This window comes from Triturus cristatus, chromosome 6 (genome assembly GCF_964204655.1).
Source record: "Triturus cristatus chromosome 6, aTriCri1.1, whole genome shotgun sequence".
Classification (NCBI taxonomy): Eukaryota; Metazoa; Chordata; class Amphibia; order Caudata; family Salamandridae; genus Triturus; species Triturus cristatus.
Genome location: NC_140589.1, coordinates 1,668,891,848 through 1,668,917,773, shown reverse-complemented (window position 1 = coordinate 1,668,917,773; position 25,926 = coordinate 1,668,891,848). Strand labels below are relative to the sequence as shown.

At 42.2% G+C, this 25,926-nt stretch overlaps 1 protein-coding gene across 1 annotated transcript in view; it reads right to left on the bottom strand.

The window, feature by feature from the left end:
• Window positions 1-6,849, bottom strand: part of SYT14 (synaptotagmin 14) — a 486,478-nt gene extending 479,629 nt beyond the window's left edge. The window contains exon 1 of the mRNA XM_085609382.1: window positions 5,820-6,849. Coding sequence (XP_085465508.1) covers window positions 5,820-6,849 — 1,030 coding nt within the window. The remainder of the gene's footprint in view (window positions 1-5,819) is intronic.
• Window positions 6,850-25,926: the final 19,077 nt, after the last annotated feature.

Genomic DNA, 25,926 nt, shown 5'->3' with positions numbered 1-25,926 from the left:
TTCATATGTTCAGTATATGAAAATTCCACATTAACATAAACCGCTAGTAGCGCATACTATGTTCTTGGGCCACTGTTGACAGTGGACTCTATAAATTGGTGGAAATTATGAAACAGGTGTCTATGTTTAATAGAGGTTATATCACTGATTGTACCCATGTTTGAAATCTCTGATGTTTGTAATGCATGACAGCGATCAATTATGTACAAATCTCAGACCCCAAGTGTTTGTTACTCCATTGCTATTGTGCAATGTACTTTCATCAATCTAATGGTGTTTACTTTCCACCTGTAGTTGAGAAACAAAGTAGCTTAGTTCTGATGTTTACATATGTCAATATATTTTTCTTTGATGTATACCACCCATAGTGAAGAGACAAAGCAGTTCAGTTCAGTACATGACAAAGTACACCCTAATATATAAGCCTATTAGCCTGGACCATGTCCTTTTCTTTACCACCCTATATACCAGATGTGCTATGTTTTGTCATGGGTGTGTGCACTGACCTAAGTGACACAGCCACGCAATGACTGGCCATTATTTAACAAGTACTGTGTCTAGTGGAGGAAAACGTCATCACACACATTATATATCCCACATATTACATGGCCATGTTGGACTTGGCCCTTTTTGCAGGGTCATCCATAAACTTTTTGCCTTTCTCCTAGCTTTTTCTCTGACATGGTGTTGGTGGTTTTAGGCCTCTGGGCACTTTAGCACTGCTGTCCAGTGTAAAGTGCGGGCGCTCTCTGTGTTACATTTGGTAAGATTGGTCTACACCTGTTTGGCATATTTAATTTACCTGTCAGTCCCTTTTAAAGTGGTATCTCATATACCCAGGGCTGGTAAATGAAATGCTACTGGTGGGCTTGCAGCTCTGATTGCGCCACCCACCAAAGTAGCCTTGCAAACCTATCTCAGGCCTGTGCCACTGCAGGGCCTGTGCGCGCAGTGTTACTGCCGCTGTGACGTGGCACCTAAAGTGTGTGCCATGTCTCTGACCCCCCTTTTTCTACGTGTCAGTCACCCCTAAGGTAGGCCCTAGCTAGTCCTATGGGCAGGGTGCATTGTAGGTAAAAGATAGGACATGTACCTTAAGTGTTCCCCTAAACCCTGCACTGCAGATAAAGGAGAAAATGAGTATAAGTATAGGGGCTGTGACCCCATCTTTTTGTGCTGTTCCTGGACCTTGGGGGGACTTGCTGCTGCTGGGGCCCAGGAGGAACCGCCATGTGGGCTTGTCTCCCTGCTGGAGGGCCCTGTGTGCTGGCCTCCCTGGGCCCAGCTTTGCCCCCTTCCCCTCTCAGGACTTTGGCTGCATCTAGCGCCTTGTGAGCGCTATATTTTAATTAGCCCTGCTATGCCCTATAGACTTAAGGACTCCCAGTGCCTGGGGAGCTCTATATTTTAAATTGCCAAAGAACTTGAGCACATGGGCTTCGCCCTGTTGGAGGGAATCCCGACCTAGTGATTCCCCTGCATTTGGTGCATTTTCGGCGGGAGCCCACCCGCATTGTGGTGCTTAGCGGGAGCCTGCCCCGCTTTATGGATATTTGAAAATAGCGAGTGCCCACCCCGCATTATGGTGCCTTGGGAGCGGGTGCACACCCCGCTTTATGTTCTTATTTCTCGAGCGGGTGCCCACGCTGCATTGCGGTTGAGAAACTGGGCCGCCGCCCGACCCGGCCCGACCCGGAAGCCAGGTGGCCTTGCCTGACTCGGGGCAGGGCCCAGGACAAGAAGATGCTGCCGAGGACGCCAATGGCAGCACGGCTGAGTGGAAGGCTGCGGTCAGGCGGGGCTCCTGTGAGCTGAGGGAAGCCCTGCGCGCAGGAGAAATGCTGGCGCTGGTCAGCGGGGCTCTCGTAGCGAAGAGAGAGCCCCACACATTGCTGAGCCATCGGGAGCCTTGCAGGCTCCACTGTGAAGACCCGTGTCCCAGGAGAGGGACCAGGTGAAGAGCCAAGTTTCCTCCTGCCACGAAGGAGAGGAGCACCAGAGGAGGAGTTCCCTGGCAGCCCCGGTGAGTGGGGCTTCTCAGTTGTTCTTTGTGTGTGCCAATCGAGGCACAGTGCTATCTCTTAATTCTGAGAGGATCCACAAGAGAGCGGGCCGCTCCTACGATGGGGGCCATTTGTTTTACCAAGTCCCGGAGTGGGGCTTGGGTGCATTCCAAGGCACATTGTTGGTTACTGAGCGGTCCCGCAGAGTAGCGAGCCGCTCCAACATGGGCCACATTTGTGTTAATTAGAGCCCGTCGGGGCCCAAAGGGCACAGTGGTGCCCGTGCCCCTTTGCTTATTCACAGCTGTGCCGCACCAGCGGGGGCAGCTGCAACGTTTTGCACATTTGTTTTAGAGAGTCCCCGTGGGGACCCACCCAAAAGGCACAGTGAGTGCCCATGCCTACAGTGGTTTTCACAGCTGCACAGAAATTAGTGGCAGCTGCAACGATTAGGCCAGCGCAATGCACACTTGCGAATTATGCTGCATTGGCAGCCAGCCCTGACATTATGGACATAGGGCATTTGAGCCCTCTGAGAAGGCCAGTTGACCAGGGGGACTGTGTTAGGTTGATAGGGCACCAGGCCCTAATGTGATTTATGTGGTGCGCAGGAAATGTGATTTATGCACCCTGATTTATGGCTCTAATGTGGTTTATGTTTATGAGATTATTTGCATACTGTGGTTTATGATTGTGAGGCTATTCCCTACTGTGATTTATGCCTCTAATGTGATTTATGATTAGGAGGTAATGATCTAATATGTTTAGGCTTATGAGGGTGGCGCATAATGTATTTTACGCCTGATGTGATACTGATTGCATAATATGATTTATATTGCAGGATATAATTCTGAGTACAGTGTTTTGCCAGTAGTTACTGGTTGTGTTCTACATTTACTATTTTTACTTTGTGATGGTTCTGACAGTGGCCCAATTGACCCCGTCATGTGTACATAATCCCCTGTAAATATTGCTGAGTGCCAGTTGGTACAGTGTATTTTGTGTGATTACTATTCTAATGTATTTATGATAATACAAAGGCTATTTTTATATATAACCTTGTGTGGAGTTCCTTTTGTGGTGTGCCTAGTATGTTGCTGCTGTGTGTGTGTTGCGCAAACGCTTTACACATTGCTTCTGGGATAAGCCTGACTGCTCGTGCCAAGCTACCAAGGGGGTGAGCAGGGGTTATCTTCAGCATGAAACTCCCTTGCCCTGACTAGAGTGGTGGTTTCTGCCTGGCTTAGGCGCAAGCCCTAGCCAACCAGAAATCCAATTTCTAACATGCCACAAGCCGTTCTCCTCAGGCTATTGTATATTATTTAAATTCACTGCATGGTTAGACTACATTGTATTCAATTCTTTTTAGAAACATGCTGTTCGCATGATTTTTCATCTTGCTACATTGTTTTCAATTGAGCGAGTATGAGTGTCCTTGCTAAATATAGAACACTCACCTTTAAGGGCAATCTTGAAAAGAGGTTTTTCACGCAGCAGGAAGCGGATACGCATGCATCAGCAACTTCTCTATTATCTATCTGACTGGAGATGCCCCACGGCACACGCAGATCCCCAATGAGCGGGAGCAGTTCTAGTGAGAAGGAGGAATGTTTCAGTGAGACCTCCATTACCTCATCACGATTTTTGGGTGGATTTGCTTCTTAGTTATTAATTCTTACTTATTCTAATTTTATTCAGTGATTTAAATTTGGGATAGGAAGAATTTAAATTAATCCACGCAAATCTGGCTTTATGATTGTATGAGTTCTGCAGTGACTTCCCTTCTTATTACTCATACTTTCTGGTTGTGACACTCTTGTCAAACTAGTTTTATTGTTGGATTTATAGGAGTCATCATTGCAGAAGCCACTTATACATGGCGAGCATATCCAGCCGTCATTTTTGGCACTCTGTGGAATCTATCACCTGGTACATTTGAGGGATATGTTTTTGTGCTCGAAACAAAGGTCTACCAAGCCTCTCTTTGACTCCAGGTGAGTTACACTTATGGTTTACGGTTCTCCACGACCATGTATCAATTGTTAACACACTGCCTGCCATTATATACTTTAGCATACAGGTTGTTTCATACCCAGTCCTGATGAAGACCCCATTAGATATAATGAAAGCACATGCTTCATAAGAGGGTCGAAACGTCGATGATTTTAAATGCTGCCTGCACTGTAACTTCCCTTTTTGGGCTTTTAAGGACATATGATAATTAGGCCATTGACAAAAGACTACAAATTGGGATATAACCGGCAGGTCTATAAAAAGAATCTGAAGTTTCTTGTTTTATGTATATGTATAGTCACTACTTTATGATGCACTGCACGAGCGCTTCCTCATCCAGCACATATGGGGCACCTTATTGTCTGACTACATGATTCATTTCCATCTAATTACGTTAAATATACGGCATTTATCCAATAATTTCTTTGTCTTAGCCTACATGTTTTCAGATTTATTTCCACATTTAAATTTACTTAATGAGCATTTGTGCAATTACAGATGTTGTTTATTTGATATGATTCTTTATCTGACAGGGCCATTGTTTTATGAATAGTATAAGACCAGGGTCCTAAGGTTGTTTAATTTAAGAAAAGCATGTCAAGAAAAGCCACAGATATTGTAGAGTTAGCTGTAGGCTTAGAAACCACCACTGAAGGAAAGGAAAGTGGGTAGGAACAGAACTCTGCAGCAGCCCTCTAAGTGCCTCTGAGGTGTGGCTGCTGAATTCTAATTGGTTGCCATCAACCTATAGCTTAAAGTAATGTTACAAGAACTCATACCAGTAATCTAAATCAAGGTAGGTTTAGACACAAATAGGTGGCTGGTCATACTAGCACCTCTGGTGTGTCCTGGACTCGGACCTTGTAGGCAGCTGGAAGGGCGCTTGCTGTGTTGTATCAGCAACTTAGGTAGTCCCCGCTGTCCTTGATACAGGAGAGGTTCCCATTTCGACTCAGAATGTCCATTGGTGACTAAGCGGAGGGGGGGTTCTAGGTAGCATGAATCACGAGGGCCTGAAACTACTGAAAAAGCCAGCTACTTTCTTTTTGTATTCTAGAGAGAAAATGCTCAAACTCTTAATGGAGTGAGTCCTAACAGTAACGTCTTTTAGCTTGTGATTTAAATGTCCTCTGAAAATGCCAATTTTACAAGCGTGAACAGAAGACTGCGTTTGCGTCACCTGCTGGACTCTTCTACCTTCAGGACCTGAATTACAAAAAGACACTCAAGTGTGGTCTGAATGGAGCAGAGGACATTTGAAAAAAATCTACAGACAGGAACAAAAGCTCTGTCAAAAACATAAGTAGTCTGCAAACGGCGCACATTTGTATTCGGCTTGTGTGGAACTGACTCTGGGTGCGATGAAAGCACATGCCTTTTTAACTCCATACGTTTAATATAGCACCACCCTTCATTTCCAGGAGGACGTACCATTTTTTTAAGCAACGGTACATGACATAAATGAATGGTCTTCCAAAACAAATGTAAGATGCACTCAATTGTCAGAGAAGAACCTAGCAAATATTTTTTTCAAAAGATAACATCCAATACTATACTTGGAAAAAATAGTCAAATATAGTTTGCAAAGAGATCTCAAGAAACAGATGAAGGTTTTATTGCAGGAAAGGTTTAGAGGTAAAGAGTAAAGCACCCTGTCTAGTGGGTTATCAATGTAATGAAAAGAATTTAAGTCAAGGCAGGACAGTGCAGCGTCTGAGCGAGGCACAGGATAACTTGAGTTGAGAAATAGTTCAGATAAGAGAAGCTGTGCATAGAAAAAGGTGATGGAAAGGTGAGCATCACCAACGTTAAGGGATTCTTTACCTTTAGCAGGATTCTTCGTGTTATTTTTTGCCTTTGGTTTTTTCGCACTTCTCTCTGAATCATTGGAGTGAGTCAGTTTTTTGTCGCTTCGCCTTGTGCTTTCCTTCCCAGCTGCGTTCGGCGGATGGGCTTCATTATTAATTAAGGATCCGCCTTTGCTGTCTGAAGCAGGTTTGCGCTTTGTTGTCTTTGCCTCGTTGGCAGAATCCACAGAAGGATCCTGGGGTTTTTTCTGGCTTGGCTCTTGTAGCTTCTCTTTTGATGTGTCATCTTTCTCTAGTGAGTTAGTTGCCCCGCTAGATGAGGATCCTTTCGGCTCCTTGGCTTTCTTATGCAGTTGATCCTTGGGTGGGGTAACATGCTCGCCGCTGCCTTTGTTCTGTGAAGCACACTCCTCCGCCATAGTTCTCCCACTCATTTCTAAAGGTGTCTGTTTAGGTTTAGAACTGCTTTCATCCTTCTTTCCTCTATTATCCACTACATCATAGTTTTTCTGTTCATGCAATCTTTTGTTTTCAGAGATCTGCGTTCTGTGTGAGTGGTTGCTTTTCGTCTCCGCCTCGTCATCCTCTTCTATGTTATTGCAATGCTTTAGCCGTGATTTTTTGGGTTTCTCCTTCTCTGGATGCTCATTTGAGTGCTTTAAGGCAGGTTCTCTATCGCGGATATGGTCTTGATGCTTCACTGGATCCAAATTCTCACTGGGAGCAGTTTGACTGTCTCCTGTGAAAGGTCTCCTATCTTTGCTGTTAGATGCTTTCAGGGTGTCAGAGGTTGCATACTCGTCTTTGACCGCTTTCTCTTCCTGTGCCTTGGTGGCTGTTTCGTCATCTTCTGTCCGGAGGTTGTGTATCATACTCGTCACGTGCTCGGTGACAGAATCCGACACGTTGTAACTGACCTCCCCCACTGCGCTGGTCAAGTCATCCACAGCATTGCTGAAGGAGTCGACAATGGACGACATGGATGGAAGGTTCAAGTTTTGCTGAAAACTCTTGAAAAACGACATTTTCAAGGTCTTGTATCAATCAGTCTGGTAAACTAATGAAGGTGTATAATATTTCTAGATTTCTATTTTTAAGGAGCTTTGTAGAAAGATGCGTGCCTCAGCTTACAGACTTCTGTCCTCCTAAATCACTGCTGCTGCCTTGGAATGTGTTCGTTCTCCTGTGGGAGGACCTGATAGAAATCTGGTTTTGACGCAATCAGCATTCTTATTCGTGCGCCAAACGCATAACAGGACACCCATTTCTCAACATATTTTGTGTTTGTTTATAAAAAGTAGCTTCAAGCCAACTGAAAAAGATTCGGCTACTAAAAAATAAAAGAAATCATGGAACTTGTGAATCTTTACTCCAAACCTGTAAAAAAAAAGGTTTAAAGTTTTACTATCCTCATTTTTATCAGATACAGGCAGTACTGCTGCGTTTTTTTAAAAAAATGGCTTCAGTAGATTTAACACTTAAATGACATTTTTGGCTACTACTGGATAACATGTATTCCCTATTATATATCAGAGTGCATAATAGAAAATACATGGGATTACACTGACTTCAAAAATTGTGCTATGCACTTAATCTACTGCACTGACAATTGAGTCTCTCATTGAAGAGTAGTATGTTTTATACATTTGCAAAAATGTCAGATAACGTGAACATTATGGAAAAGGCAGGACAAGCACCTCTATGGTAACTGAAAGCTTGATAAACATAGTATAGTATCTATCCCATGTGTTTATACCATGCTGCAAAATAATAAGACACTTGAAGGCTGAAAACATGAGTGTGTGAAGAACCAGCTGCCCAACCGCTTTGGGGCTGTGAACCAAAACTATGACTTTTCATGCTCATAGTTAAAATCACATTTCCAACTTGTCTCTACTGGAAAAACATCTCACAAACACATTTTAGGCCCTGTTTTTTACAGTACTGCTTTCCAATATAACCATCACTTACAATATACATACAGGGATTTGGGCTCACTCTCTTCAACTATTGGCTTCCTTTGACCAGCGTCTTTAAGCCTGTGACCTGACACTTAGCCAATCACATCTTGCGTCAGTTCAGAGGAGTATTCATCTCTTAACTAAGCTGTAGGCTGTCTGGGTGTATCCTTCCATCTTAACATTAATGCTTACCTTGAACTCCATGAGGGATTACTTTGCAACTATAACGCTCTCTGCTTACTCCTGCTGGATCCCTTATAAGTGCCTCACTCTGTTCCTACTCTCTGTTCTCTCCTGCGCCTCCATCCTTACCTGGTGCTCCCCTCATTCCCGCTGTCGCCACCCACTTGTATCTCTCCCACCCCTCCCTCTTATCTCTGTGCATTCTTTGTTACCCTCCACTATCACCCTCTCATATGTCTCTCCGTTTTTACCCAATGCGCTCGTCACCCCCCAACTGTCGCTTGTATTTCCCTCCCCCTTGCACTCTGTTCCCTCCGATCTCCTTTCCCTCCAAGTGGCTTCTCATAAATTCTGCCAGAAGCAGATTTTGTTTTGTTTCATTGAAACAAAAGAAGGCTTTACAGACATCTCCCTTCCCTTTAGTAATGTCCTTTTCAAATTATGTGTCAAAACAAAGCTGGCTTTGAGTGACAAGGGTAAATTAATTTTAGACTTTGCTTTCTTTCTGTATCATAGAAACTAACCAAGGACTATAGCCAAGGCTCACTTGTCATCCGACCGTTATGCGAAATAGAAACAAAAACAGGACTATTGAAGGCAAGAGAGTCTTAAATACAGTCGGCACTTCATAACGTTCTGGTTTTAATGTGCTTATTCTGTATGTGTTAGTACAGTAAACCCAGATCTATTGGCTTTGCCAACACTTGCTTGTATCGCATTTTATTTCTGACTCATGGCGGGATGAAGTCCATCTCTCATGTTTTACAAATAAGTCAACAAACCTATGTCACCAGTATGCAGGAGTTATTGCCTCACACCGACTATCACTGGTATATGTAAATGGTCCATATGTGTGTTTTTACGGCGGCAGAACACAATATTGGAGATTACAACATTACAAACCGCAACACAATGCCCTGCCAGCAGGCACTGGTGACAGGGCAACGAAGGGCACGGCCATTGATAATAAGGTGCACCACTTACTCTTTGTAATATATGTATGTTGGAAACAGCTCTAACTGCTTCGCGGTTTCTGTGGAATTTTCTGCACAAGCTTCTTTAAGTCTTTAAGACAGCTTTCATTTTTTCCAAAAACAATCACATATAATATACATTGCAAAAGGGCCTATTGGTCTGAGGGCTTCATCCACTGGTCTATTAAATTAACATTCAAATTTTGCTTCTGTCCACCACAGCATTCAGCTTGGGGAAATGTGTATAAAGAACAATTAATGGACGAAATGCAGAACAATGTCATTCATTCACCCCAGTACACAGATCTTGGCCTAAATGCAAGTTTTTTTTGTTTTTTGTTTTTTCCTCCTTAATCTCCTTGTGTTTGCTTTGTTCACCCTAAATTGACAGGGTATGCCCAGACGTGGATCCCTTGCTACTGGATTCAAGCTAGCCTACCTGATGATGAAGGGTGTTACCCCGAAACCGGTCCTAGGATGCTGGTTCCTGGTCCAGAGAAGACCTGGCTTGGCAGTTCAGGCTTGACTGTTCCCATGAGGCACAGTGTCAAGACTGATTTGCATATGGCTGGGTCCAAACTGAGGTGGGGAAGTGAGCTAAAGAACAACAATGGATTCACCCAGATCTGTGACTGGTGGTGAGTTTCTGAAAAGTTTCAGAACCCCATTCATCATCTCCTTGTGTTTGCCTTGGGGCAATGTGTCAGCCGAGTTTGCCTACTGGCTTCTTTCACTTTACTTAACTACACAAAGCTTATGCATATTGTTTACATCTGCCTAAGAATAGTACCTTTCTCTTCTATGACAAAACTGGTTTACATTGAGCTTTAATAATACCACTATTTATTTTACTTGCACTTCTGGTGCCCCTGTTAGATAGTGATTTCTGTCTCCTTTCAAAACATTAAGGGCCTCATTATGATGTCGGGCGGAAAGCCTCCGACCAGTGGTCGGAGGATTTCTGCCTGATATGGTAGGTTTACGGTCCGACAGCAGTATTAGGATGACGGTGGCCGGAGGTAAACCTGCAGGGAGAATTCAGACGGGCTCCTTGAGCCCATCGGTCCGTCGGACAGACTGCATAATCCCTTAATTACGGTGAGATTATGATGTTGGTTTCTGACAGTCATTCAATGTTGGCCTTTCTGACATGGAAAGGCTGTTGGAAAGCAACAGTGGAGGCCCCTAGCAGGGCAGCCTTACCCCCTGTCCCTCCACAATAAGGCCTGGGGGGCAAACAACCCTGCACCGTGTGGCAGGCACCACATGGAGGAAAACCTAAATTTCTCAATGGAAGCTTGTGATGTGTGCCTTTTTCACCCACCGTACAAGCTTCCGTTGAGAAATGGAGATTTGTAGCCACACCATGGTCCACCTGACATCGTAATAAGGCCAAAAGGATTTAAGTAACACTGTAGCTTCCTGCAATTTCAATGCTTTGTTCAGTGGCTATTTATTCTCCAATAATAATAATCATACAATGTAAGACACATCTCAAAGGCTTATTTAAAAAAAAGAACATCACTAATAAAATGGCCATATCATAGAGTAAGCAATGTTTTCGTTTTAATTTTATTTTTGTGACATAGACTTGCGATAAAAGATCACCATTGCACAACTTGCCAAGGTCAGACCTATTACCTTTGACAGTGCTTATTTTACCTTTAAGAACAACCTTTTGATTATGGATCTTAAAGAAGTCAGGGGGTTCATGTAAATGATTGTGGCCAGAAAGAAAAGCTCCAGAAACACAAGTTATTTTGGTAAAGCGCATTAGAGTGCTATTATCCATCATGTGTTTCATTCTCTGAAAATCTTAACTGATGTCTTAATCACATGTTTTTACTTCTGTGTGTTTAACAGCTATCAAAAACACATGAGCTCCACACTGTGTGGAGGAGGGAACAAGAGGCACGGGGTTTTAGAAGCTAGCAGCCTCCAACTATGAATGTTTAACCACAAAAGAGCTGCTCCTAAAGTGATAACCATTATAAGGTTTGAGTTATATTGTGAGTGGGGACATCTCACAAAAAGTAACGGACTGGTCTCACACACCACCTGGTGTCATGCTTCATCATTGACCAGTCCTCGCCCTCTAAAACCTTGGTTTGATAGAGGGCGGGCATACACCGGACGACAGGGATGCACTTCTAAACTAAGTGGGGGCCCGTGTATGAGTGAGCGAGATTAAAAATCATTATAGTTATCCTCATTGTGTTTTTTAATGTGAAAGGTAACTATATGATGTTTAAAAGCAGGTGATGGTATGTGGGGGAATTAGTGTCCCCTAACCGTTGTGTTTAGAGGTCGACATGTTTCTGCCGTCTTGGCCCAGGAGGGTCCAGGGCATTCATCAGGACCTAAATATGTAAATGGGGGCTCTGTTCTTACCAAAAGTGGCAAGAGTGTACCACTGTGTGGGCGTGATCACTGTCACACTTCACAATCTAAATTCACTCCAAATCTAACAGCTATTACAGTTCCCTTAAGACAACATACCCCTGTATTTAACCTATGACTGCTTAATATATTCTAAAGGGTACAGGTCTAGTTTGAAACTGTTATCTCTCAAACTACATTCTGAATGGCCTCAGTAGCATTGAATACTATAAAGGTCTTTATACTAGGGGGTTTATTTACAAGCTTCTTGCGCCGCCGATGTGTCACTTTTTGTGATGCACCGGCGGCGTATCTTGCTGCACCATATTTACAAGGACACGTAAAGCCACCCTATGGGCCCTTTACACGCAGCACTTTGCGTGAAAGGGGCATTCCATGGGTATTTCCACGCAACGCCATGGCTTCTGCCATATTTCCAGATTTACAAGAAATTGTAACCTTAGAAATGCGTCAGAATGCTATGCCACCCCAGGGCAGGGAGGCCCAGAAATGTTTTTATTTCTCCTAATTTTTTCCTCTTTCTGTGAGTGCTATAAAAAGAGGAAATCACCTCTCTTGATTGTTTTTGTCCAAGAAGGTGTCCCTTCCGGCACAAAAACAATCATCTACATAACACAGGCACTCTTGCACTATGGTGCAAGGGTGCCTGCGTCGGTGCATGGCAGCCTATTGTGCGCCAGCCCAGGAGAGAGCAAAGAGATCCGTCATGTAGTTGTAGATATAACGCATTCCTCTGCTTCCAAAGTAACGAGGCGCAGCCAAATGGCTTGATGCACAAGGCTGCGTTAATTTGTTTTAAATAAGGCCCAAAGTGTTTTTTATGGAATGCCTTCTATTGGCCCCTTAGGTATTTCTATTTCCAGAAGTCTGGCACACCCTAGAGTGAACTGCTCTCTTTATTCATAGCCTCAACTCCTAGCTGTGTCACTGGAGACAAAAATTGGTTCTTTAGGTTTGGGATCTCCTCTTGAACCTCAGGCTGAATTAATAATACGTTAGTAAGATATATCCCACTCAGTTTGATGGGTTTATATGAAGGAAATATAAGGAACAAGACAGAAGGATGGCTTTGATACCAGCAGAGATTTAAACCAACGCGGGCATTACACCACGTAGCCCCACTTCCACACTGAAGTCAGAGGGATCATTTTGAAGCATAAGTATTTAGGGAAAGTTATCAGTTTCAAATATGGAAGACAGATAGCTAGTGATAGGAACAGAAATGTGTAATGTGTGAAATGAGTAGCTGATGAAATGAAAGGGGAATAATGGGAACATACTTTTCGGGAAGACTACTTTTATTATCAGCATGTCATTGTTATGATCATAAAAAGTACCCAAGGCAAATCACTATCATATTTCATGATCTAGCACAACAGTATTAGACATTAGTGGATTTGAATATTTAGATTCTAATAGAGTGACATGCCAAAGCATTGCAGACCATTGCTACAGTGGCGCGGAATTCAAAAGTTCCCCATAGTGACCCATACAAACTATTTCTCAATGTGGGCATGTGTCCTTACAGCTCAGCAATTAGAGCTAAACACGTGTGCTACATGTTTTAAAGTTATCTCTCATTGGTAGAGCAGAGGGTCCTGCAGTGGATTCCTATATTGTAAGAAATACTGTTCCTCATGTGCTAGGTTCTGGATCGGTGCAATGCCGAAGATGAATCCATTTTGTCATGCCTGTTTCAGTTCTTCCATAATCTGGCAGGTTGGGCGTTTATTTCGTCTTCTGAGTAGTACACCATTGGTTGGTTTGCAACAGTATGATAAAACTTGTGAATATTTGAAGGGAGCCATTGTCTAGTCCCCTTCGGAAAGGGATGTTTCAGTTTATGGCCGAGTCGCTAAGAGTGTTTGCTTGTAGGTACAGAGCGTGCCAAATTATGTTGCTTTTCCTAGGTGATTACAAGTGGTTATATGTACTAAGGAAGATATTAAGAGGAGGGGGCATCTGCAACCCTATCTGGATTGCAGATGTGAACTCAAAAGATTTGAGACATGGCAGGTCTATTGTGGCTACCCTGGTAGAGTCCGTCCCTATGACTGCTTATTATTCATGGACCACTGACAACATTTCCCCTTCCTGTGAAGTGCCATTGTTTTTGCACATAGTAGTTATGAGAAATAGCTGACCTACACTTTCAATTTTAACACCTAACTAAAACCTTTGTGTTAAACAGTTGGCTAGAAAGTTAGAAAGGAATACAATAATTCAGAGCCGACGTCCAGCCTCTTTCACTTTTTTTCTGAGATTTGGGGGGTGCTGATTCTGTAAAAAGAAAGGCGGAAGGTTGGGGTTTAAAGAGGGTCTACCACACTTCCAAAATGCAGAAGGTTTTCTTGAGCCAAGAATCTGCCAAACATCAAGCATAACTCTCGGATACGAGACATCCTGCATACTGAATAACACGAGGATTTCTGACTTCATTGGAGGGACAACAGCTACAGGAAATAAAACTAACAAGAATCATACCCCTTGCTGCTAATATAACTCTAGTAAATCTCCCATGGCAACACTTCTTCTATAAAAAGAGGACACGGGCAACAGGACATCAAATCCCTCTTGAAAGCTAAACTAGAACACCGTGAGTCCAGTCACTGTGCCACTATAGAGTCACAATTAAGCAATTAAACAGGATGGCTTGAAATTGGAGCTGAAGGACTAGACCTAAACTGACTTCAGTGTCAACCTATCAAAATTATAAAGATTTACCCAATGTAGGAGAGCAGACGGATACTCAAAAAAAGTTAAAAAGTCACAGCATAATGGAAATCACAGCCATTGACTAATGAAAATGCTGGGAGCAACAGCTATCCCTTACTGTCTCTGGATGGAAAGAACTAGAAAGCTGCAGGGAAGATAACATCCATATCAGAGGCTTTTGTGTACATTTGTACTATCGGATTCTGTGAGCATCAGTGATTGAGAAAAGACAGGTAGATCAGGCGCATTGGGTGAGTCTTGAAAAGGACAAACTAGGCACTACTAAGAAACAAAATGGGAGAACTGTACTCCTAATCTAACAAAGGCTGATAAAGCTGATAGCCTTGACTTTGGATAGTTCATCCCCACAAGCATGAAGACACACAACATCCACGCACACACACAATTGGCACAGATCATCATGACGCTTTTATGCAGACTGACCAACATAATGACATCCATGCAGACACAAACGCACCTACCATTTGCACACATGCTACCAAACAAACAGGCATCCATTAGGCTAGATGTACAGGCAGTTAAGCTTGCAGACCATCTGGCATGTAATTTCCCATACATTCTGCTGGTTGCTTCTATAACACTCATTGGTATGATAATACCACGTCAAAGCAATAGAGGTGACTGGATAGTAGAAAGGAAACAACATAGGCAATGTACAAGGGGTCTTATGAATGGAATCATCTTCCTAAACAATGGAAGTGGGTGTCTAGTGAGCGTGAAGGAAGCAGAAGAGAAAAACCAGGTACCAGGAAAGGAAACAAGGGAGCTTGAGTGGGACATGGTATAGTCAAGGAGTGAGTGCAACCAGTAGGAAGCATTGTGGCCTGATGGGTCCTTAAGAAATATTGCTTACTGTTAGAGAGATACCAATGAGAACTAGGAACACGTGTATGTAGGTCAACACAGAAAGGCTAACATAGACCTCAGAGGAACACAAACAGTCCTAAACAACACATATACCTTCAGACAGCACACACAGCCATGCAGAGTGGAAAACAGACAAACGGATAGACACACAAATGTAGTGATGCATGGATATTAGATGAATTGATGCAAGCTTCCTCTCCACCTATTGTTTAACCTTTTGTCTCTCTCTGGAGATTTCACTTCTATTGGGTGGCTAAATACTATAGTGTGCATCCTTGCCCTCTTTGAAATTATCATTTGTTACTAACAATTCATTGCCTTCTGCATGTCCCTTCTATTCCATTCCTGGCCACTGGTTTATTCATAAATATGCAACGCCAGTTAATTAGTTAATGCTAACAGACAGCACAATTAGGTGCGTTGGTTCCATTGAAGTAAACGATTTGAAGTAAACGATGACTACAGCTCTTAGAATGCATTGATCTGTTAAATGAAAGCAAGTGCCGAAACGATAATGCTTGCCGTGTGTTGAACAAGCTTTCAAACAAATTAGTTGGCATTTTACAACATGTTGGAACACCACAAATATGCTGCATACATACTTTAAAATTTCAATACAATGCCATCAAAATTCAGCTCTGGCAGCTATTCCAACGAGGACCCATGTCATATTAACTCTCATCTCTCTACAGTGGCTCACAATGGACAGAAGACCTTCATTAAAAGCAATTTGCATAGCTTCCGAGAAATCCACCTGATTTGATCACTCTTCATTCAAGAAAAGGTCCATGTTTAGCCTCAAGATAGAGCTCTGTATTCAACACTCACTACTTTACTGTGGTGCCTCCATTCAAAAAGAGTCAAAAAGGGGTGGATGGTCTTCCACCCATCCTTGCCTGTTGAATAAGGAGAATTGAGTACCATCTTCAACTCCAGAAGCATAAAAAATGGTTCTTCACAACATTATAATCACATTTAAACAGCTTGAACCAGGAAATAAATGAATACGTCGGTATGTGCAGGTATCCTCACGCTCTCCCCAACACTACATGCTTGAGCAGCGTGACGTTCGATGCCCAATGTCTGGAGCATGTCTCTGAACCTCACACACCTCAACCAACATCTCCCACATAGGTCATTCTATACTGAAAGCCCACGTGTCCACACACTCAGAAAAGGGCACCCAGATACTGATGCAAATCGGGGTGCTTCACAACCTCATGAGGTGTATGAATCGCTGAACAAATGTGACAATAAAGAATCAGACTATACATTTGGTGGTCATGATGTTTGTTTCCATGCTTTCCATGGAATTAAATGACTTTAGGCATTTGGCAACAAAATGGGGAAAAAAAATATATTTTATATATATATATATATATATTCACTGAAAAAACCATAGGTTTCACACATGTTATAGTTAGCGGAAATTTTACTGATAAAAAAACAATGAAATTCCCCCGTTATAGTTAGTGCAGGAAACTATAACTCACGCGACCGCAATCCTCTGCTGATGCTAATACTGTATTTAGACACTTATTTGCCCATGTCTTCTTCCATAAATTTTTAGCTATACATATATTACAAATATTTTTTTTTCATAAAGACACATATGTCATCAGCAGAAGATTGCGGTCGCGTGAGTTATAGTTTCCTGCACTAACTATAACGGGGGAATTTCATTGTTTTTTTATCAGTAAAATTTCCGCTAACTATAACATGTGTGAAACCTATGGTTTTTTCAGTGAATTTGCAAGGTTTTTTAAATGCTAATTCCTAACTATAACGTGTGTGAAACCTATGGTTTTTTCAGTGAATTTGTACGTTTTTTTAAATGCTAAGTTACTTTACGCCATTCGTGGCATGCGCGCCCACTTAACGCAGTTCGTTCCGTGCGCGCACGGTGCGCTTCGCGCACCGTGCGCGCACAGTGAGCACGCAGTGCGCTTCGCGCACCGCGCGCCCACTTTACACAGTTAGTGCCGTGCACGCACGGTGGGCACGCGGTGCGCTACGCGCACCGCGTGCCCACGTTACGCTAGATGGGCCATGTACGCACGATGCGCTTCGCGCACCGTGCGCACATGGAGGACATATGATGCGCTTCGTTGTGAAAGGTTAAATTTTTTTTTTTTTTTAAATTTATAAGCCATGCACAAATGGTGCCCATCGGGCACCATTTGCACACGGGGTGGGGAGGGTGTGGATAATTTGTTTTTTTCAATAATTTTTTACCGTACGCGTACGGTAAGCGTAATCGGCGAAATTAACGAAAAAATTAAAATTGCGTTTTTGGCCTTGGGGGATCTTTGGGGACTCCCTCTACATGGCTAGGTGCTTTGGAGCTGGCTAAACAGCTCCTTTACATGTTTTTGCCCTTTGTTTTGTAATCCACACTCTGAGTGCGAGAGAGAAAATGGCGGCCGCCGCTTCCTGGTTTCGACCGATTCGAATGTTTACTAAGATCTAACAGCCAATCAGAATCGCGCTCGCGCACGTCACCGTACACGTACGGTAAGCGCACCGTAAGCGCACCGTAAGCTGGCTCAGATATATATATTGATTTAAAGGCTATTTTCTCAGAATCTACTGAACAGATTTACACTAAACCTACAAAAGGCACTTCCTTGACCTGAGGACTACCTCTCTGCCAAATTTCTAGTAATTCTGTTCAGCCGTTCGGGCTGTAGCTGTGTCTAAAGGTCCTATGGAAAAATGCATGGGAAAAACGCGTTTTGGGACCCCCCTTTTATCTCAGCCCCCGCTTGACGAATCCCCCCGAGACTTTCAGGGTAGGAGCGGAGCGTAGCGCCCCACCTATTTTGAAAAATTCACGAGGATTTGTCAACCGGCGCCAAAGTTATTCAAAATAGAATGTTGCGGATTTCCTATGGAAACGTGGTCCTAACTATAACTACCTACTGGCGACCGCCAGTAGGTAATATATATATATATATATATATATATATATATATATATATATATATATATATATATATATATATATATATATATATATTATCTACTGGCGGTCGCCAGTAGATAGTTATAGTTAGGACCGTGTTTCCATAGGAAATCTCAAAATTCTATTTTGAATAACTTTGGCGCCGGTTGATGAATCCTCGCGAAATTCTCAAAACTAATGGGGTGCTCCGTTCAGCTCCTACCCTAAAAGTCTCGGGGTGATTCGTCAAGCGGGGGCCGAGAAAAAAGGATTTTTCCATAGGACCTTTAGACACAGCTACAGCCCGAACGGCTGAACACAATTACTTGAAATTTGGCAGAGAGGTAGCCATAAGGTCAAGGAAGTGCCTTTCGCAGGTCTGGTGTCAATCTGTTCAGTATTTCCTGAGAAATTAGCATTTAAAAGCATATCAATATCTATACCCTGCCGTGCGCGAGCGCAATCCTGATTGGTTGTTAGTTGTCGGTAAACATTAGAATCGGTCGAAACCAGGAAGTGTCGGCCGCCATTTTGTCTCTCGCAGTCCGAGGGGGTGAAAATCAAAGATGGGGAACGTGAAAATGGGGCAGAGTGGACAGTTCCTGACCCCCTAGCCTTTGTCAGGGGGTCACAGAAAGACCCCCAAGGGAAAAAAAACATTATTTTTTTTTTTAAATCGCGAGGTGCGCGCACTCAGCGCGCACTGCGAACCGTGGGCGCTCGCTGCGCGAAGCGCGCACGGTGCGTGAAGCGCACCGTGCGCGCACGGTTCGCAGTGCGAGCTGGGTGCGCGCACCTCGCGATTTAAAAAAAAAATAATAATTTTTTTTTTCCCTTGGGGGACGGTGTAAAACCTGAAAAAAAATAAAAACATAACTTAGCATTTAAAAAACCGTACAAATTCACTTAAAAAACCATAGGTTTCACACACGTTATAGTTAGGAATTAGCATTTAAAAAACCTTGCAAATTCACTTAAAAAACCATAGGTTTCACAAAGGTTATAGTTAGGTGGACATTTCACTCGTAAAAAACCAATGAAATTCCCCCGTTATAGTTAGTGCAGGCAACTATAACTCACGCGACCGCAATCCTCTGCTGATGACGTCAGATATTACATCACTGATGACATATGTGTCTTTCTGAAAAATAAATATTTGTAATATATGTATAGCTAAAGATTAATTGAAGAAGACATGGGTAAATAAGTGTCTAAATACAGTGATGTAATATCTGACGTCATCAGCAGAGGATTGCGGTCGCGTGAGTTATAATTGCCTGCACTAACTATAACGGGGGAATTTCATTGGTTTTTTACGAGTGAAATGTCCACCTAACTATAACCTGTGTGAAACCTATGGTTTTTTAAGTGAATATATATATATATATATATATATTACCTACTGGCGGTCGCCAGTAGGTAGTTATAGTTAGGACCACGTTTCCATAGGAAATCCGCAACATTCTATTTTGAATAACTTTGGCGCCGGTTGACGAATCCTCGTGAATTTTTCAAAATAGGTGGGGCGCTACGCTCCGCTCCTTCCCTGAAAGTCTCGGGGGGATTCGTCAAGCGGGGGCTGAGATAAAAGGGGGGTCCCAAAACGCGTTTTTCCCATGCATTTTTCCATAGGACCTTTAGACACAGCTACAGCCCGAACGGCTGAACAGAATTACTAGAAATTTGGCAGAGAGGTAGTCCTCAGGTCAAGGAAGTGCCTTTTGTAGGTTTGGTGTAAATCTGTTCAGTAGATTATGAGAAAATAGCCTTTAAATCAATATATATATATGTAAGCGCGCTCCGTGCGCGCTGGGTGCGCGCACCTCGCCGTGCGCGAGCGCAATTCTGATTGGTTGTTAGATCTTAGTAAACATTCGAATCGGTGGAAATCAGGAAGCGGCGGCCGCCATTTTGTCTATCGCATAAAGAGGGGGTGATAAACAAAGGGGGAGAACTTGAAAAGGGGGCAGAGTGGGTAGAAATTGACTCAGTAGGCATTGTAAGGGGGTCAAAGTAGGACCTTGTAGGGCAAAAAAAAAGATTTATATTTTGTTAAAAAATATCGCCGAGTGCGCGCACCCAGCGCGCACCCGGAAAAAAACTTTATTAAACAAATTAAAAAAAAATCGCATTTAAGTGTTTAGATATAAGGTGGCTCTAAAAAGAGCCCTTGTGTTTATTGTTTGTTTTTTGGTACCTACAAGTAAGTACCGATGCAGAGTCTAAGGTTCAAGAGGAAGACTCTGTTGCCTTCATCAGTGAAGTGCACACCATCTCCTCTATAAATGTCTTGCATGTCGTAACGCAAGTTGTTGTGGTAAATGGAACCCATACCATAGTCTCTGAGGAAAGCAGAAATAGATTTGTTGACGTGCTTCCTTGCTTTGTCAATCTGCGGACAAAATTGGTTGGACCAGTTCCAATTTTGCCTTTGGCATATATTAGAATATACAAAGGCAGTTTGTGGAAAAAGCGACATCAATTGCACAAAGGTGTCCTTAATAAGCATTTCCAGACCTACCCCAGTTAAAGTGCCTAGATCATTACCACCACAGTGCACAATAATAAGGTTAGGCTGTGGGAGATGTAGAAAGGTTTTCACCAAAGGCATTAATTGGTGCCACTTTAACCCTCTCTGACCAATCCATTTGATGTCTACATTTGGCAAAGCAAGGTCTCTCACCATACCTCTTTTCTCTGCAAATTTTTCACTCCAGAAGACATAGCTGTGTCCTACAATCCACACTGTGAACATCTTCAAAGGAGATCTGGATGCACTCAGGAGGTGTAATTCAGTAGAATGGGAAAAAGAAATGAAAGACAGTTTGGAAATGGAGGCATACATATTTTTTTATAAAAAAAAAAGAACTGATTGGCTGTTTCATACCATTCTACACTAAAAACTAGGCTGTATGTGTAAATTTATAGAAGCATGTTTTGTATTGGTACAGAAAAATGTGTTACCAAAGAACAGTACTATGGATTTGCTGTAAGGTTTGAAAAGTCAAGCACTCTTGCTCTGTGGAATTGAAACATTGTTTGGCGAACTTCTGACCTAACTCCACACAGCAGTGTTCCATGAGCTGTTGCTATGGTAGCAGGCAGAAGTCAAGTTGGGGGAAGGGTACTAGGCAGAAGTCAAGTTGGGGGAAGGGTACTTTTGGAAAAGGGTTGGTTTTCAACCAATAGAAATGTGTGATTACATTTGAAAAAAAGGGGGAAGCACTGAGATTTGAAACTTACATGTATATGTGTGGAAAAATAGAGGGAAACTTTGCCATTATCTGGTTCTGCTGAGAGGAGAGAGGTGTAGAGAACAGAGATCCTTTATGTCTTCAAGAAAATGGACACGGCTATTCAACGCTGGAACCCGCTCTTTCTGTCTTGGTGGGGTCGGCTCAATTCTATAAAAATGATGTTATCCCCTCTTCTTCTTTATACCATTTCCATGCTGCCAGTACACATTCCAGTTTCCTTCTTTAAACGGATTGATTCCTTGTTGCTGAAATTCTTATGGAATGGCAAGCGGTCTCGGATAGCTTTGGCTTCATTGCGCAAGGATAAGGCTCAGTCTGGTGTGCGCTTTCCGAATTTCAGAGAATATCATCGAGCTTTCTCTTTGAAACAATCGACCCGTTGGTTCTCTTCTGATCTTCCGCACTATCCGCCCGTCTGGTTAAGTATGGAATCTTCCTTTCTATCCCCCTTTACCTTTCATGAGTTCTTATCCTTCACGTCTTCTTTAGTTCGCTTTCGTACGCCTGTTATTTCTCATTGCCGCACTCTCCTTCTCCCTTACATAATATCATCTTATCCCTCCCTCCTTTCCATTCACGAACAACCGATATGGCACAACTCTCTTTTCAAAATTCGTAATCGCACCATCTTTTGGAAGACATGGCATTCTCGAGGATTGTGTTGGATCTCTCAATTAATTTCCCAAGATACCCCTCTCTCATTCCAGGAACTTCAATCCTCTTTCTCACTGCCCTCTTCTGCTCGTTCGCAATACAATGCCCTTCTCCCAGTCCTGATCTTATATCTTCGCTCTTTGGCGCCATCTACCGATATTCCTTTGGACCGCAAAGCTACTTCTTTATTATTGGAGACGTCTCCCTCAGCCTCTGCTATTTATAACTCTTTCCGGTATTCCACTGACAGACTAAAATCTAAAATCGAGGATGCATGGGAATTGGATCTTTCTCAGGGTTGGCCAATACCTTTTTGGGACAAAATATGGGCTAAGCTTCATAAAGCCTCTAGAGCTGCTAATACTACCCAAACCTTATATTTCATTTATAACAGAACTTTATGTACTCCACAAGCTTTATCCCGTTTTTCACCTGACACATCCCCTATTTGTTGGTCCTGTTCCTGTCCCGTCGCAGATCTCAAACACATGTTGTTTGAATGCCCTCCTATCTCCAAGTTCTGGCACCTAGTATGGACGCAAATACAAAAGATATTTCAACTTCAAATTCCCTTTTCCCCTTCGCAAGTTTTTCTAGGTTCCCTATCACCGTCACTCCCACAATCTCCTTCCCATTATCTACTACTTGACCTTCTAGTTGCTGTGGCTTTCCATACCATTACTTCTAATTGGAAACAGGCTGCAAATGTCTCCTACCAATCTTGGTGGAATGCAGTTTGCTTCCATCATCGCCTAGATACTAATTACGTATCTCCCATTTCCCTGGCAATTAAACGCGACCTGATTTGGCTCCCTTTGGTATCCTATCTCTCCTCCTTTGCTCCAGTGCACGCCTCTCCAGATCCTAACACAGTTGAGGTGCGTAAGCCACCATGATTTTCTTCTTTCTTTAATGCCTTTTTTGTTATGTTATCGCGTTCTACTATACTATATGGTATTTTTCATTCCTATACGTAAGCTCTGTTCATGTAAGCTTCATGCTTGTTATAATTGCTTTTAATGAGAGTTTCTATTGAATTGCTTATTTTTTGTATATGTTTATCATGATGATTATACCCCGTTCCCCTCCCTTCTCCTTCCCTTCTTTATTTCTTCAATAAACTCAAACTTAAAAAAAAAAAAGAGAACAGAGATCCTGGCTCTGATAATCTGCTGTTTGAGTGCCACATTTCTATCACAACTAACTAATTTTAAAGGTGAGGTTAGAGTTTGAGAGGAGATGTATATGGTAAATTAAGAAATGAATAATAGAAATGTAATTCTTTTTGTTGAAGTTGTGTTTATTATTTTCTGTTTTGGGAGAAATTTAAATGTGAGGAACATGTAAAATAATATGGACTATGTTTTCACGATAAATTAAGGTGTATTGGTATAAAAAAAGAATAGTTTAAGGGTTTGAGGTTGGACTCAGTAATGCAAATACATTCAGCATCACTAAGGCTGGTTGCCCTTGGTGGAATGTAGGCAGTCACCCAGGTTACACATGTTGGGAAATATAGGCAGAGATTTATTGTGTACAACTCTGGTAATTTTATATTTGCATTAGTAGGAAAAAGGGGGAGCGATTTTTTGGTGCAGAAGCAGACTCTTAGCACACACCCAGCTCCTTTCCATGTATAATCATGCACAGTATTTACAAGCGAGTGGGGTTTGAGGTTTCAGTCTGTAATGCAAATACATTCAGCATCACTAAGGCTGGTTGCCCTTGCTGGAGTGTAGGCAGTCACCCAGGATACACATGGTGGTGGTCTGAAAAAGCAGTCTGGACATGGGCTTTTTAAAAAATCTGAAAAGTGGATTCAATTCAATTTCAGCTTTATTTCGACTTATTTTGTCATAAAAGCAACATACATAGGTTAAAAAAAACATAATACATAATCCGAAGTTCCAGGCAATATGATGGAGGTCAATCACGTTCAATTCTGTCACAGCTATGCTAAAAACATATAAATTAGTTAAAAAGACAGATAATATATAAAAAGTTATTAAAATACATTTTGCAAAGGGTGAAAGAGTAAAATTCATAGTGTCAAACCAACCAAGTACATTAGCTAACCAGTCTTTAAGTATTATAATTTGTATCCTTTCTTATTCCTTATAAGATATACATTAAATAGGAATCTACTTAGACCAAAGACTATTAGTTGTGAAGTATTTGCTTTGAATGTACGTTCTGCCTCTTTGAAAAGCCTAAACCCCAGATTTATACACAGGGGTTTAATCCATCGAATTCTTGGTTTTTTGTAAGCTGGGCAGAAAAACAGTACATGAGCGTCATTTTCTATTGCTTTTTGTACGCAAAGGGTGCACAAACCACTTTCATCTTCATTACCCCTCCAACTACTAGTGTTTGCAGCTATCTGTAAAACTCCATATCGGTATTGAAGATACAGTGTTTTAGCTAGTGGTGGTCTTATCTCATCCATGAATTGCTCGAATATAGGGGTATCCTTAACAGATAAGAATTCCTGTGACAATGTACCCAGTGTAGTATTAGTGGATACTTCATTCTTTACATATATCCAGAAAGCAGATTTCAAAAGGTTTTTTGAAGTTGGTGACATATTCTGAGGGTTTTCCCAAAAATGAGTAAACCCAAGCTTTTTGAACCACTGGGAGATGTGTTTTAACCAGGGGATACTTTTATATTCGTCAATCCTAATTATTTCTAGCAATCCGTTCTTGTAATCGCTCAACTCAGGGGTTGTCCATAATCTAATCCAATAGAGTAGAGGCCTTAGTCTAGCTTGATGGTCAGTTCTCTTAAGATTAATATCCAGAAAGACTGGAATTATCGGTGTTCTTACTGGTATTTTTAGTAACCTGCGTATAAAGTTGTTCTCTTCCTTCCTAAAGTTGTTGTTGCAGGAATAACCCCAGACCTCGGCACCATAAAGTGCTGCTGATTGGGCCTTTGCTTTAAATAATTCGAGTGCCGGCGTGATAGATTTAGATTGGCTACTGCCGTGCACCTTTAGGATGGGCATTGAATTTTGTTTTAAAATTAAGTTACTTTTTTCCAATTGCCCTTTCCAATTGGGTGTACTGTCCAGCATAATGCCCAGGTTATTAAAACTCTCAACGTATTCCAGCTTCTGGTTATTTAGGGCCAAATTCTTTCTAAAGGATTTCTGGGGATTTATGGACATATACTTTGTTTTAGATGAATTAATTTCTAGTCCCTTTTCCACACAGTAATTATTAAAAGTGTTTACTAAGTTTTGTAAACCTTGCGGGGTTTGCGAGATGAGGATTGTGTCATCAGCAAAAAGCAATGCGGTGACTACCTCATCTGCTAATTTCGGGGAATCCTGTTTACAATCTTTAAGATAGTTAGGTATATTGTTAACGTATAAGGAGAAGAGGGTGGGCGCCAGCACACACCCTTGACGGACACCCCGCTCCACAGGGATCTCTTTTGAGATTTCTCCTCCCTTACCCCATCTAACCCTAGCATAGTTTCCTGTGTGGAGTCTAATTATTTCCCTGAGTAGCTCACTAGGGACTGCAATGTCTTTGAGAGTGGACCAAAGTAATTTACGGGGTACAAGGTCGAAGGCAGCCCTTAAATCGATAAATGCTACGTACAAACTTCCCTTTCTTATATTAATATATTTCCAGCAAATACACATAAATCTGAATACTTGATCTACTGTGCTGGTTTTTAGCCTGAATCCTGCCTGGTATTTAGTTAAAATATGTTCCCCTTTTATCCACGATAAAAGTCTATTTAAGATATGTCTGGCGAAAGTTTTTTGTAAAAGATCAATTAAACTAATGGGGCGGTAATTTGCTGGATCATAGCGATCCCCTTTCTTAAAAATTGTTACAATTTCAGCCCCTTTCCATGAATCAGGGATTGATGTCCCAGCCACTATAGAGTTACATAAAAAATTTATATAGGGTCCCCAAATTCCTACATCGTGCTTTAACAAGTCACCGGGGATTTTATCAGGGCCTGGTGCTTTACCCGATTTAATAGCCAGGAGTGCCTCAACAGTTTCTTCATGGCTAAAGTGTAGACGGGTGTTATTATCAAGTAATCTATTTATTTCGATATCATCCATAGCCATCTCCTCATTTGTAATGCAGTATAATTTAGAGAA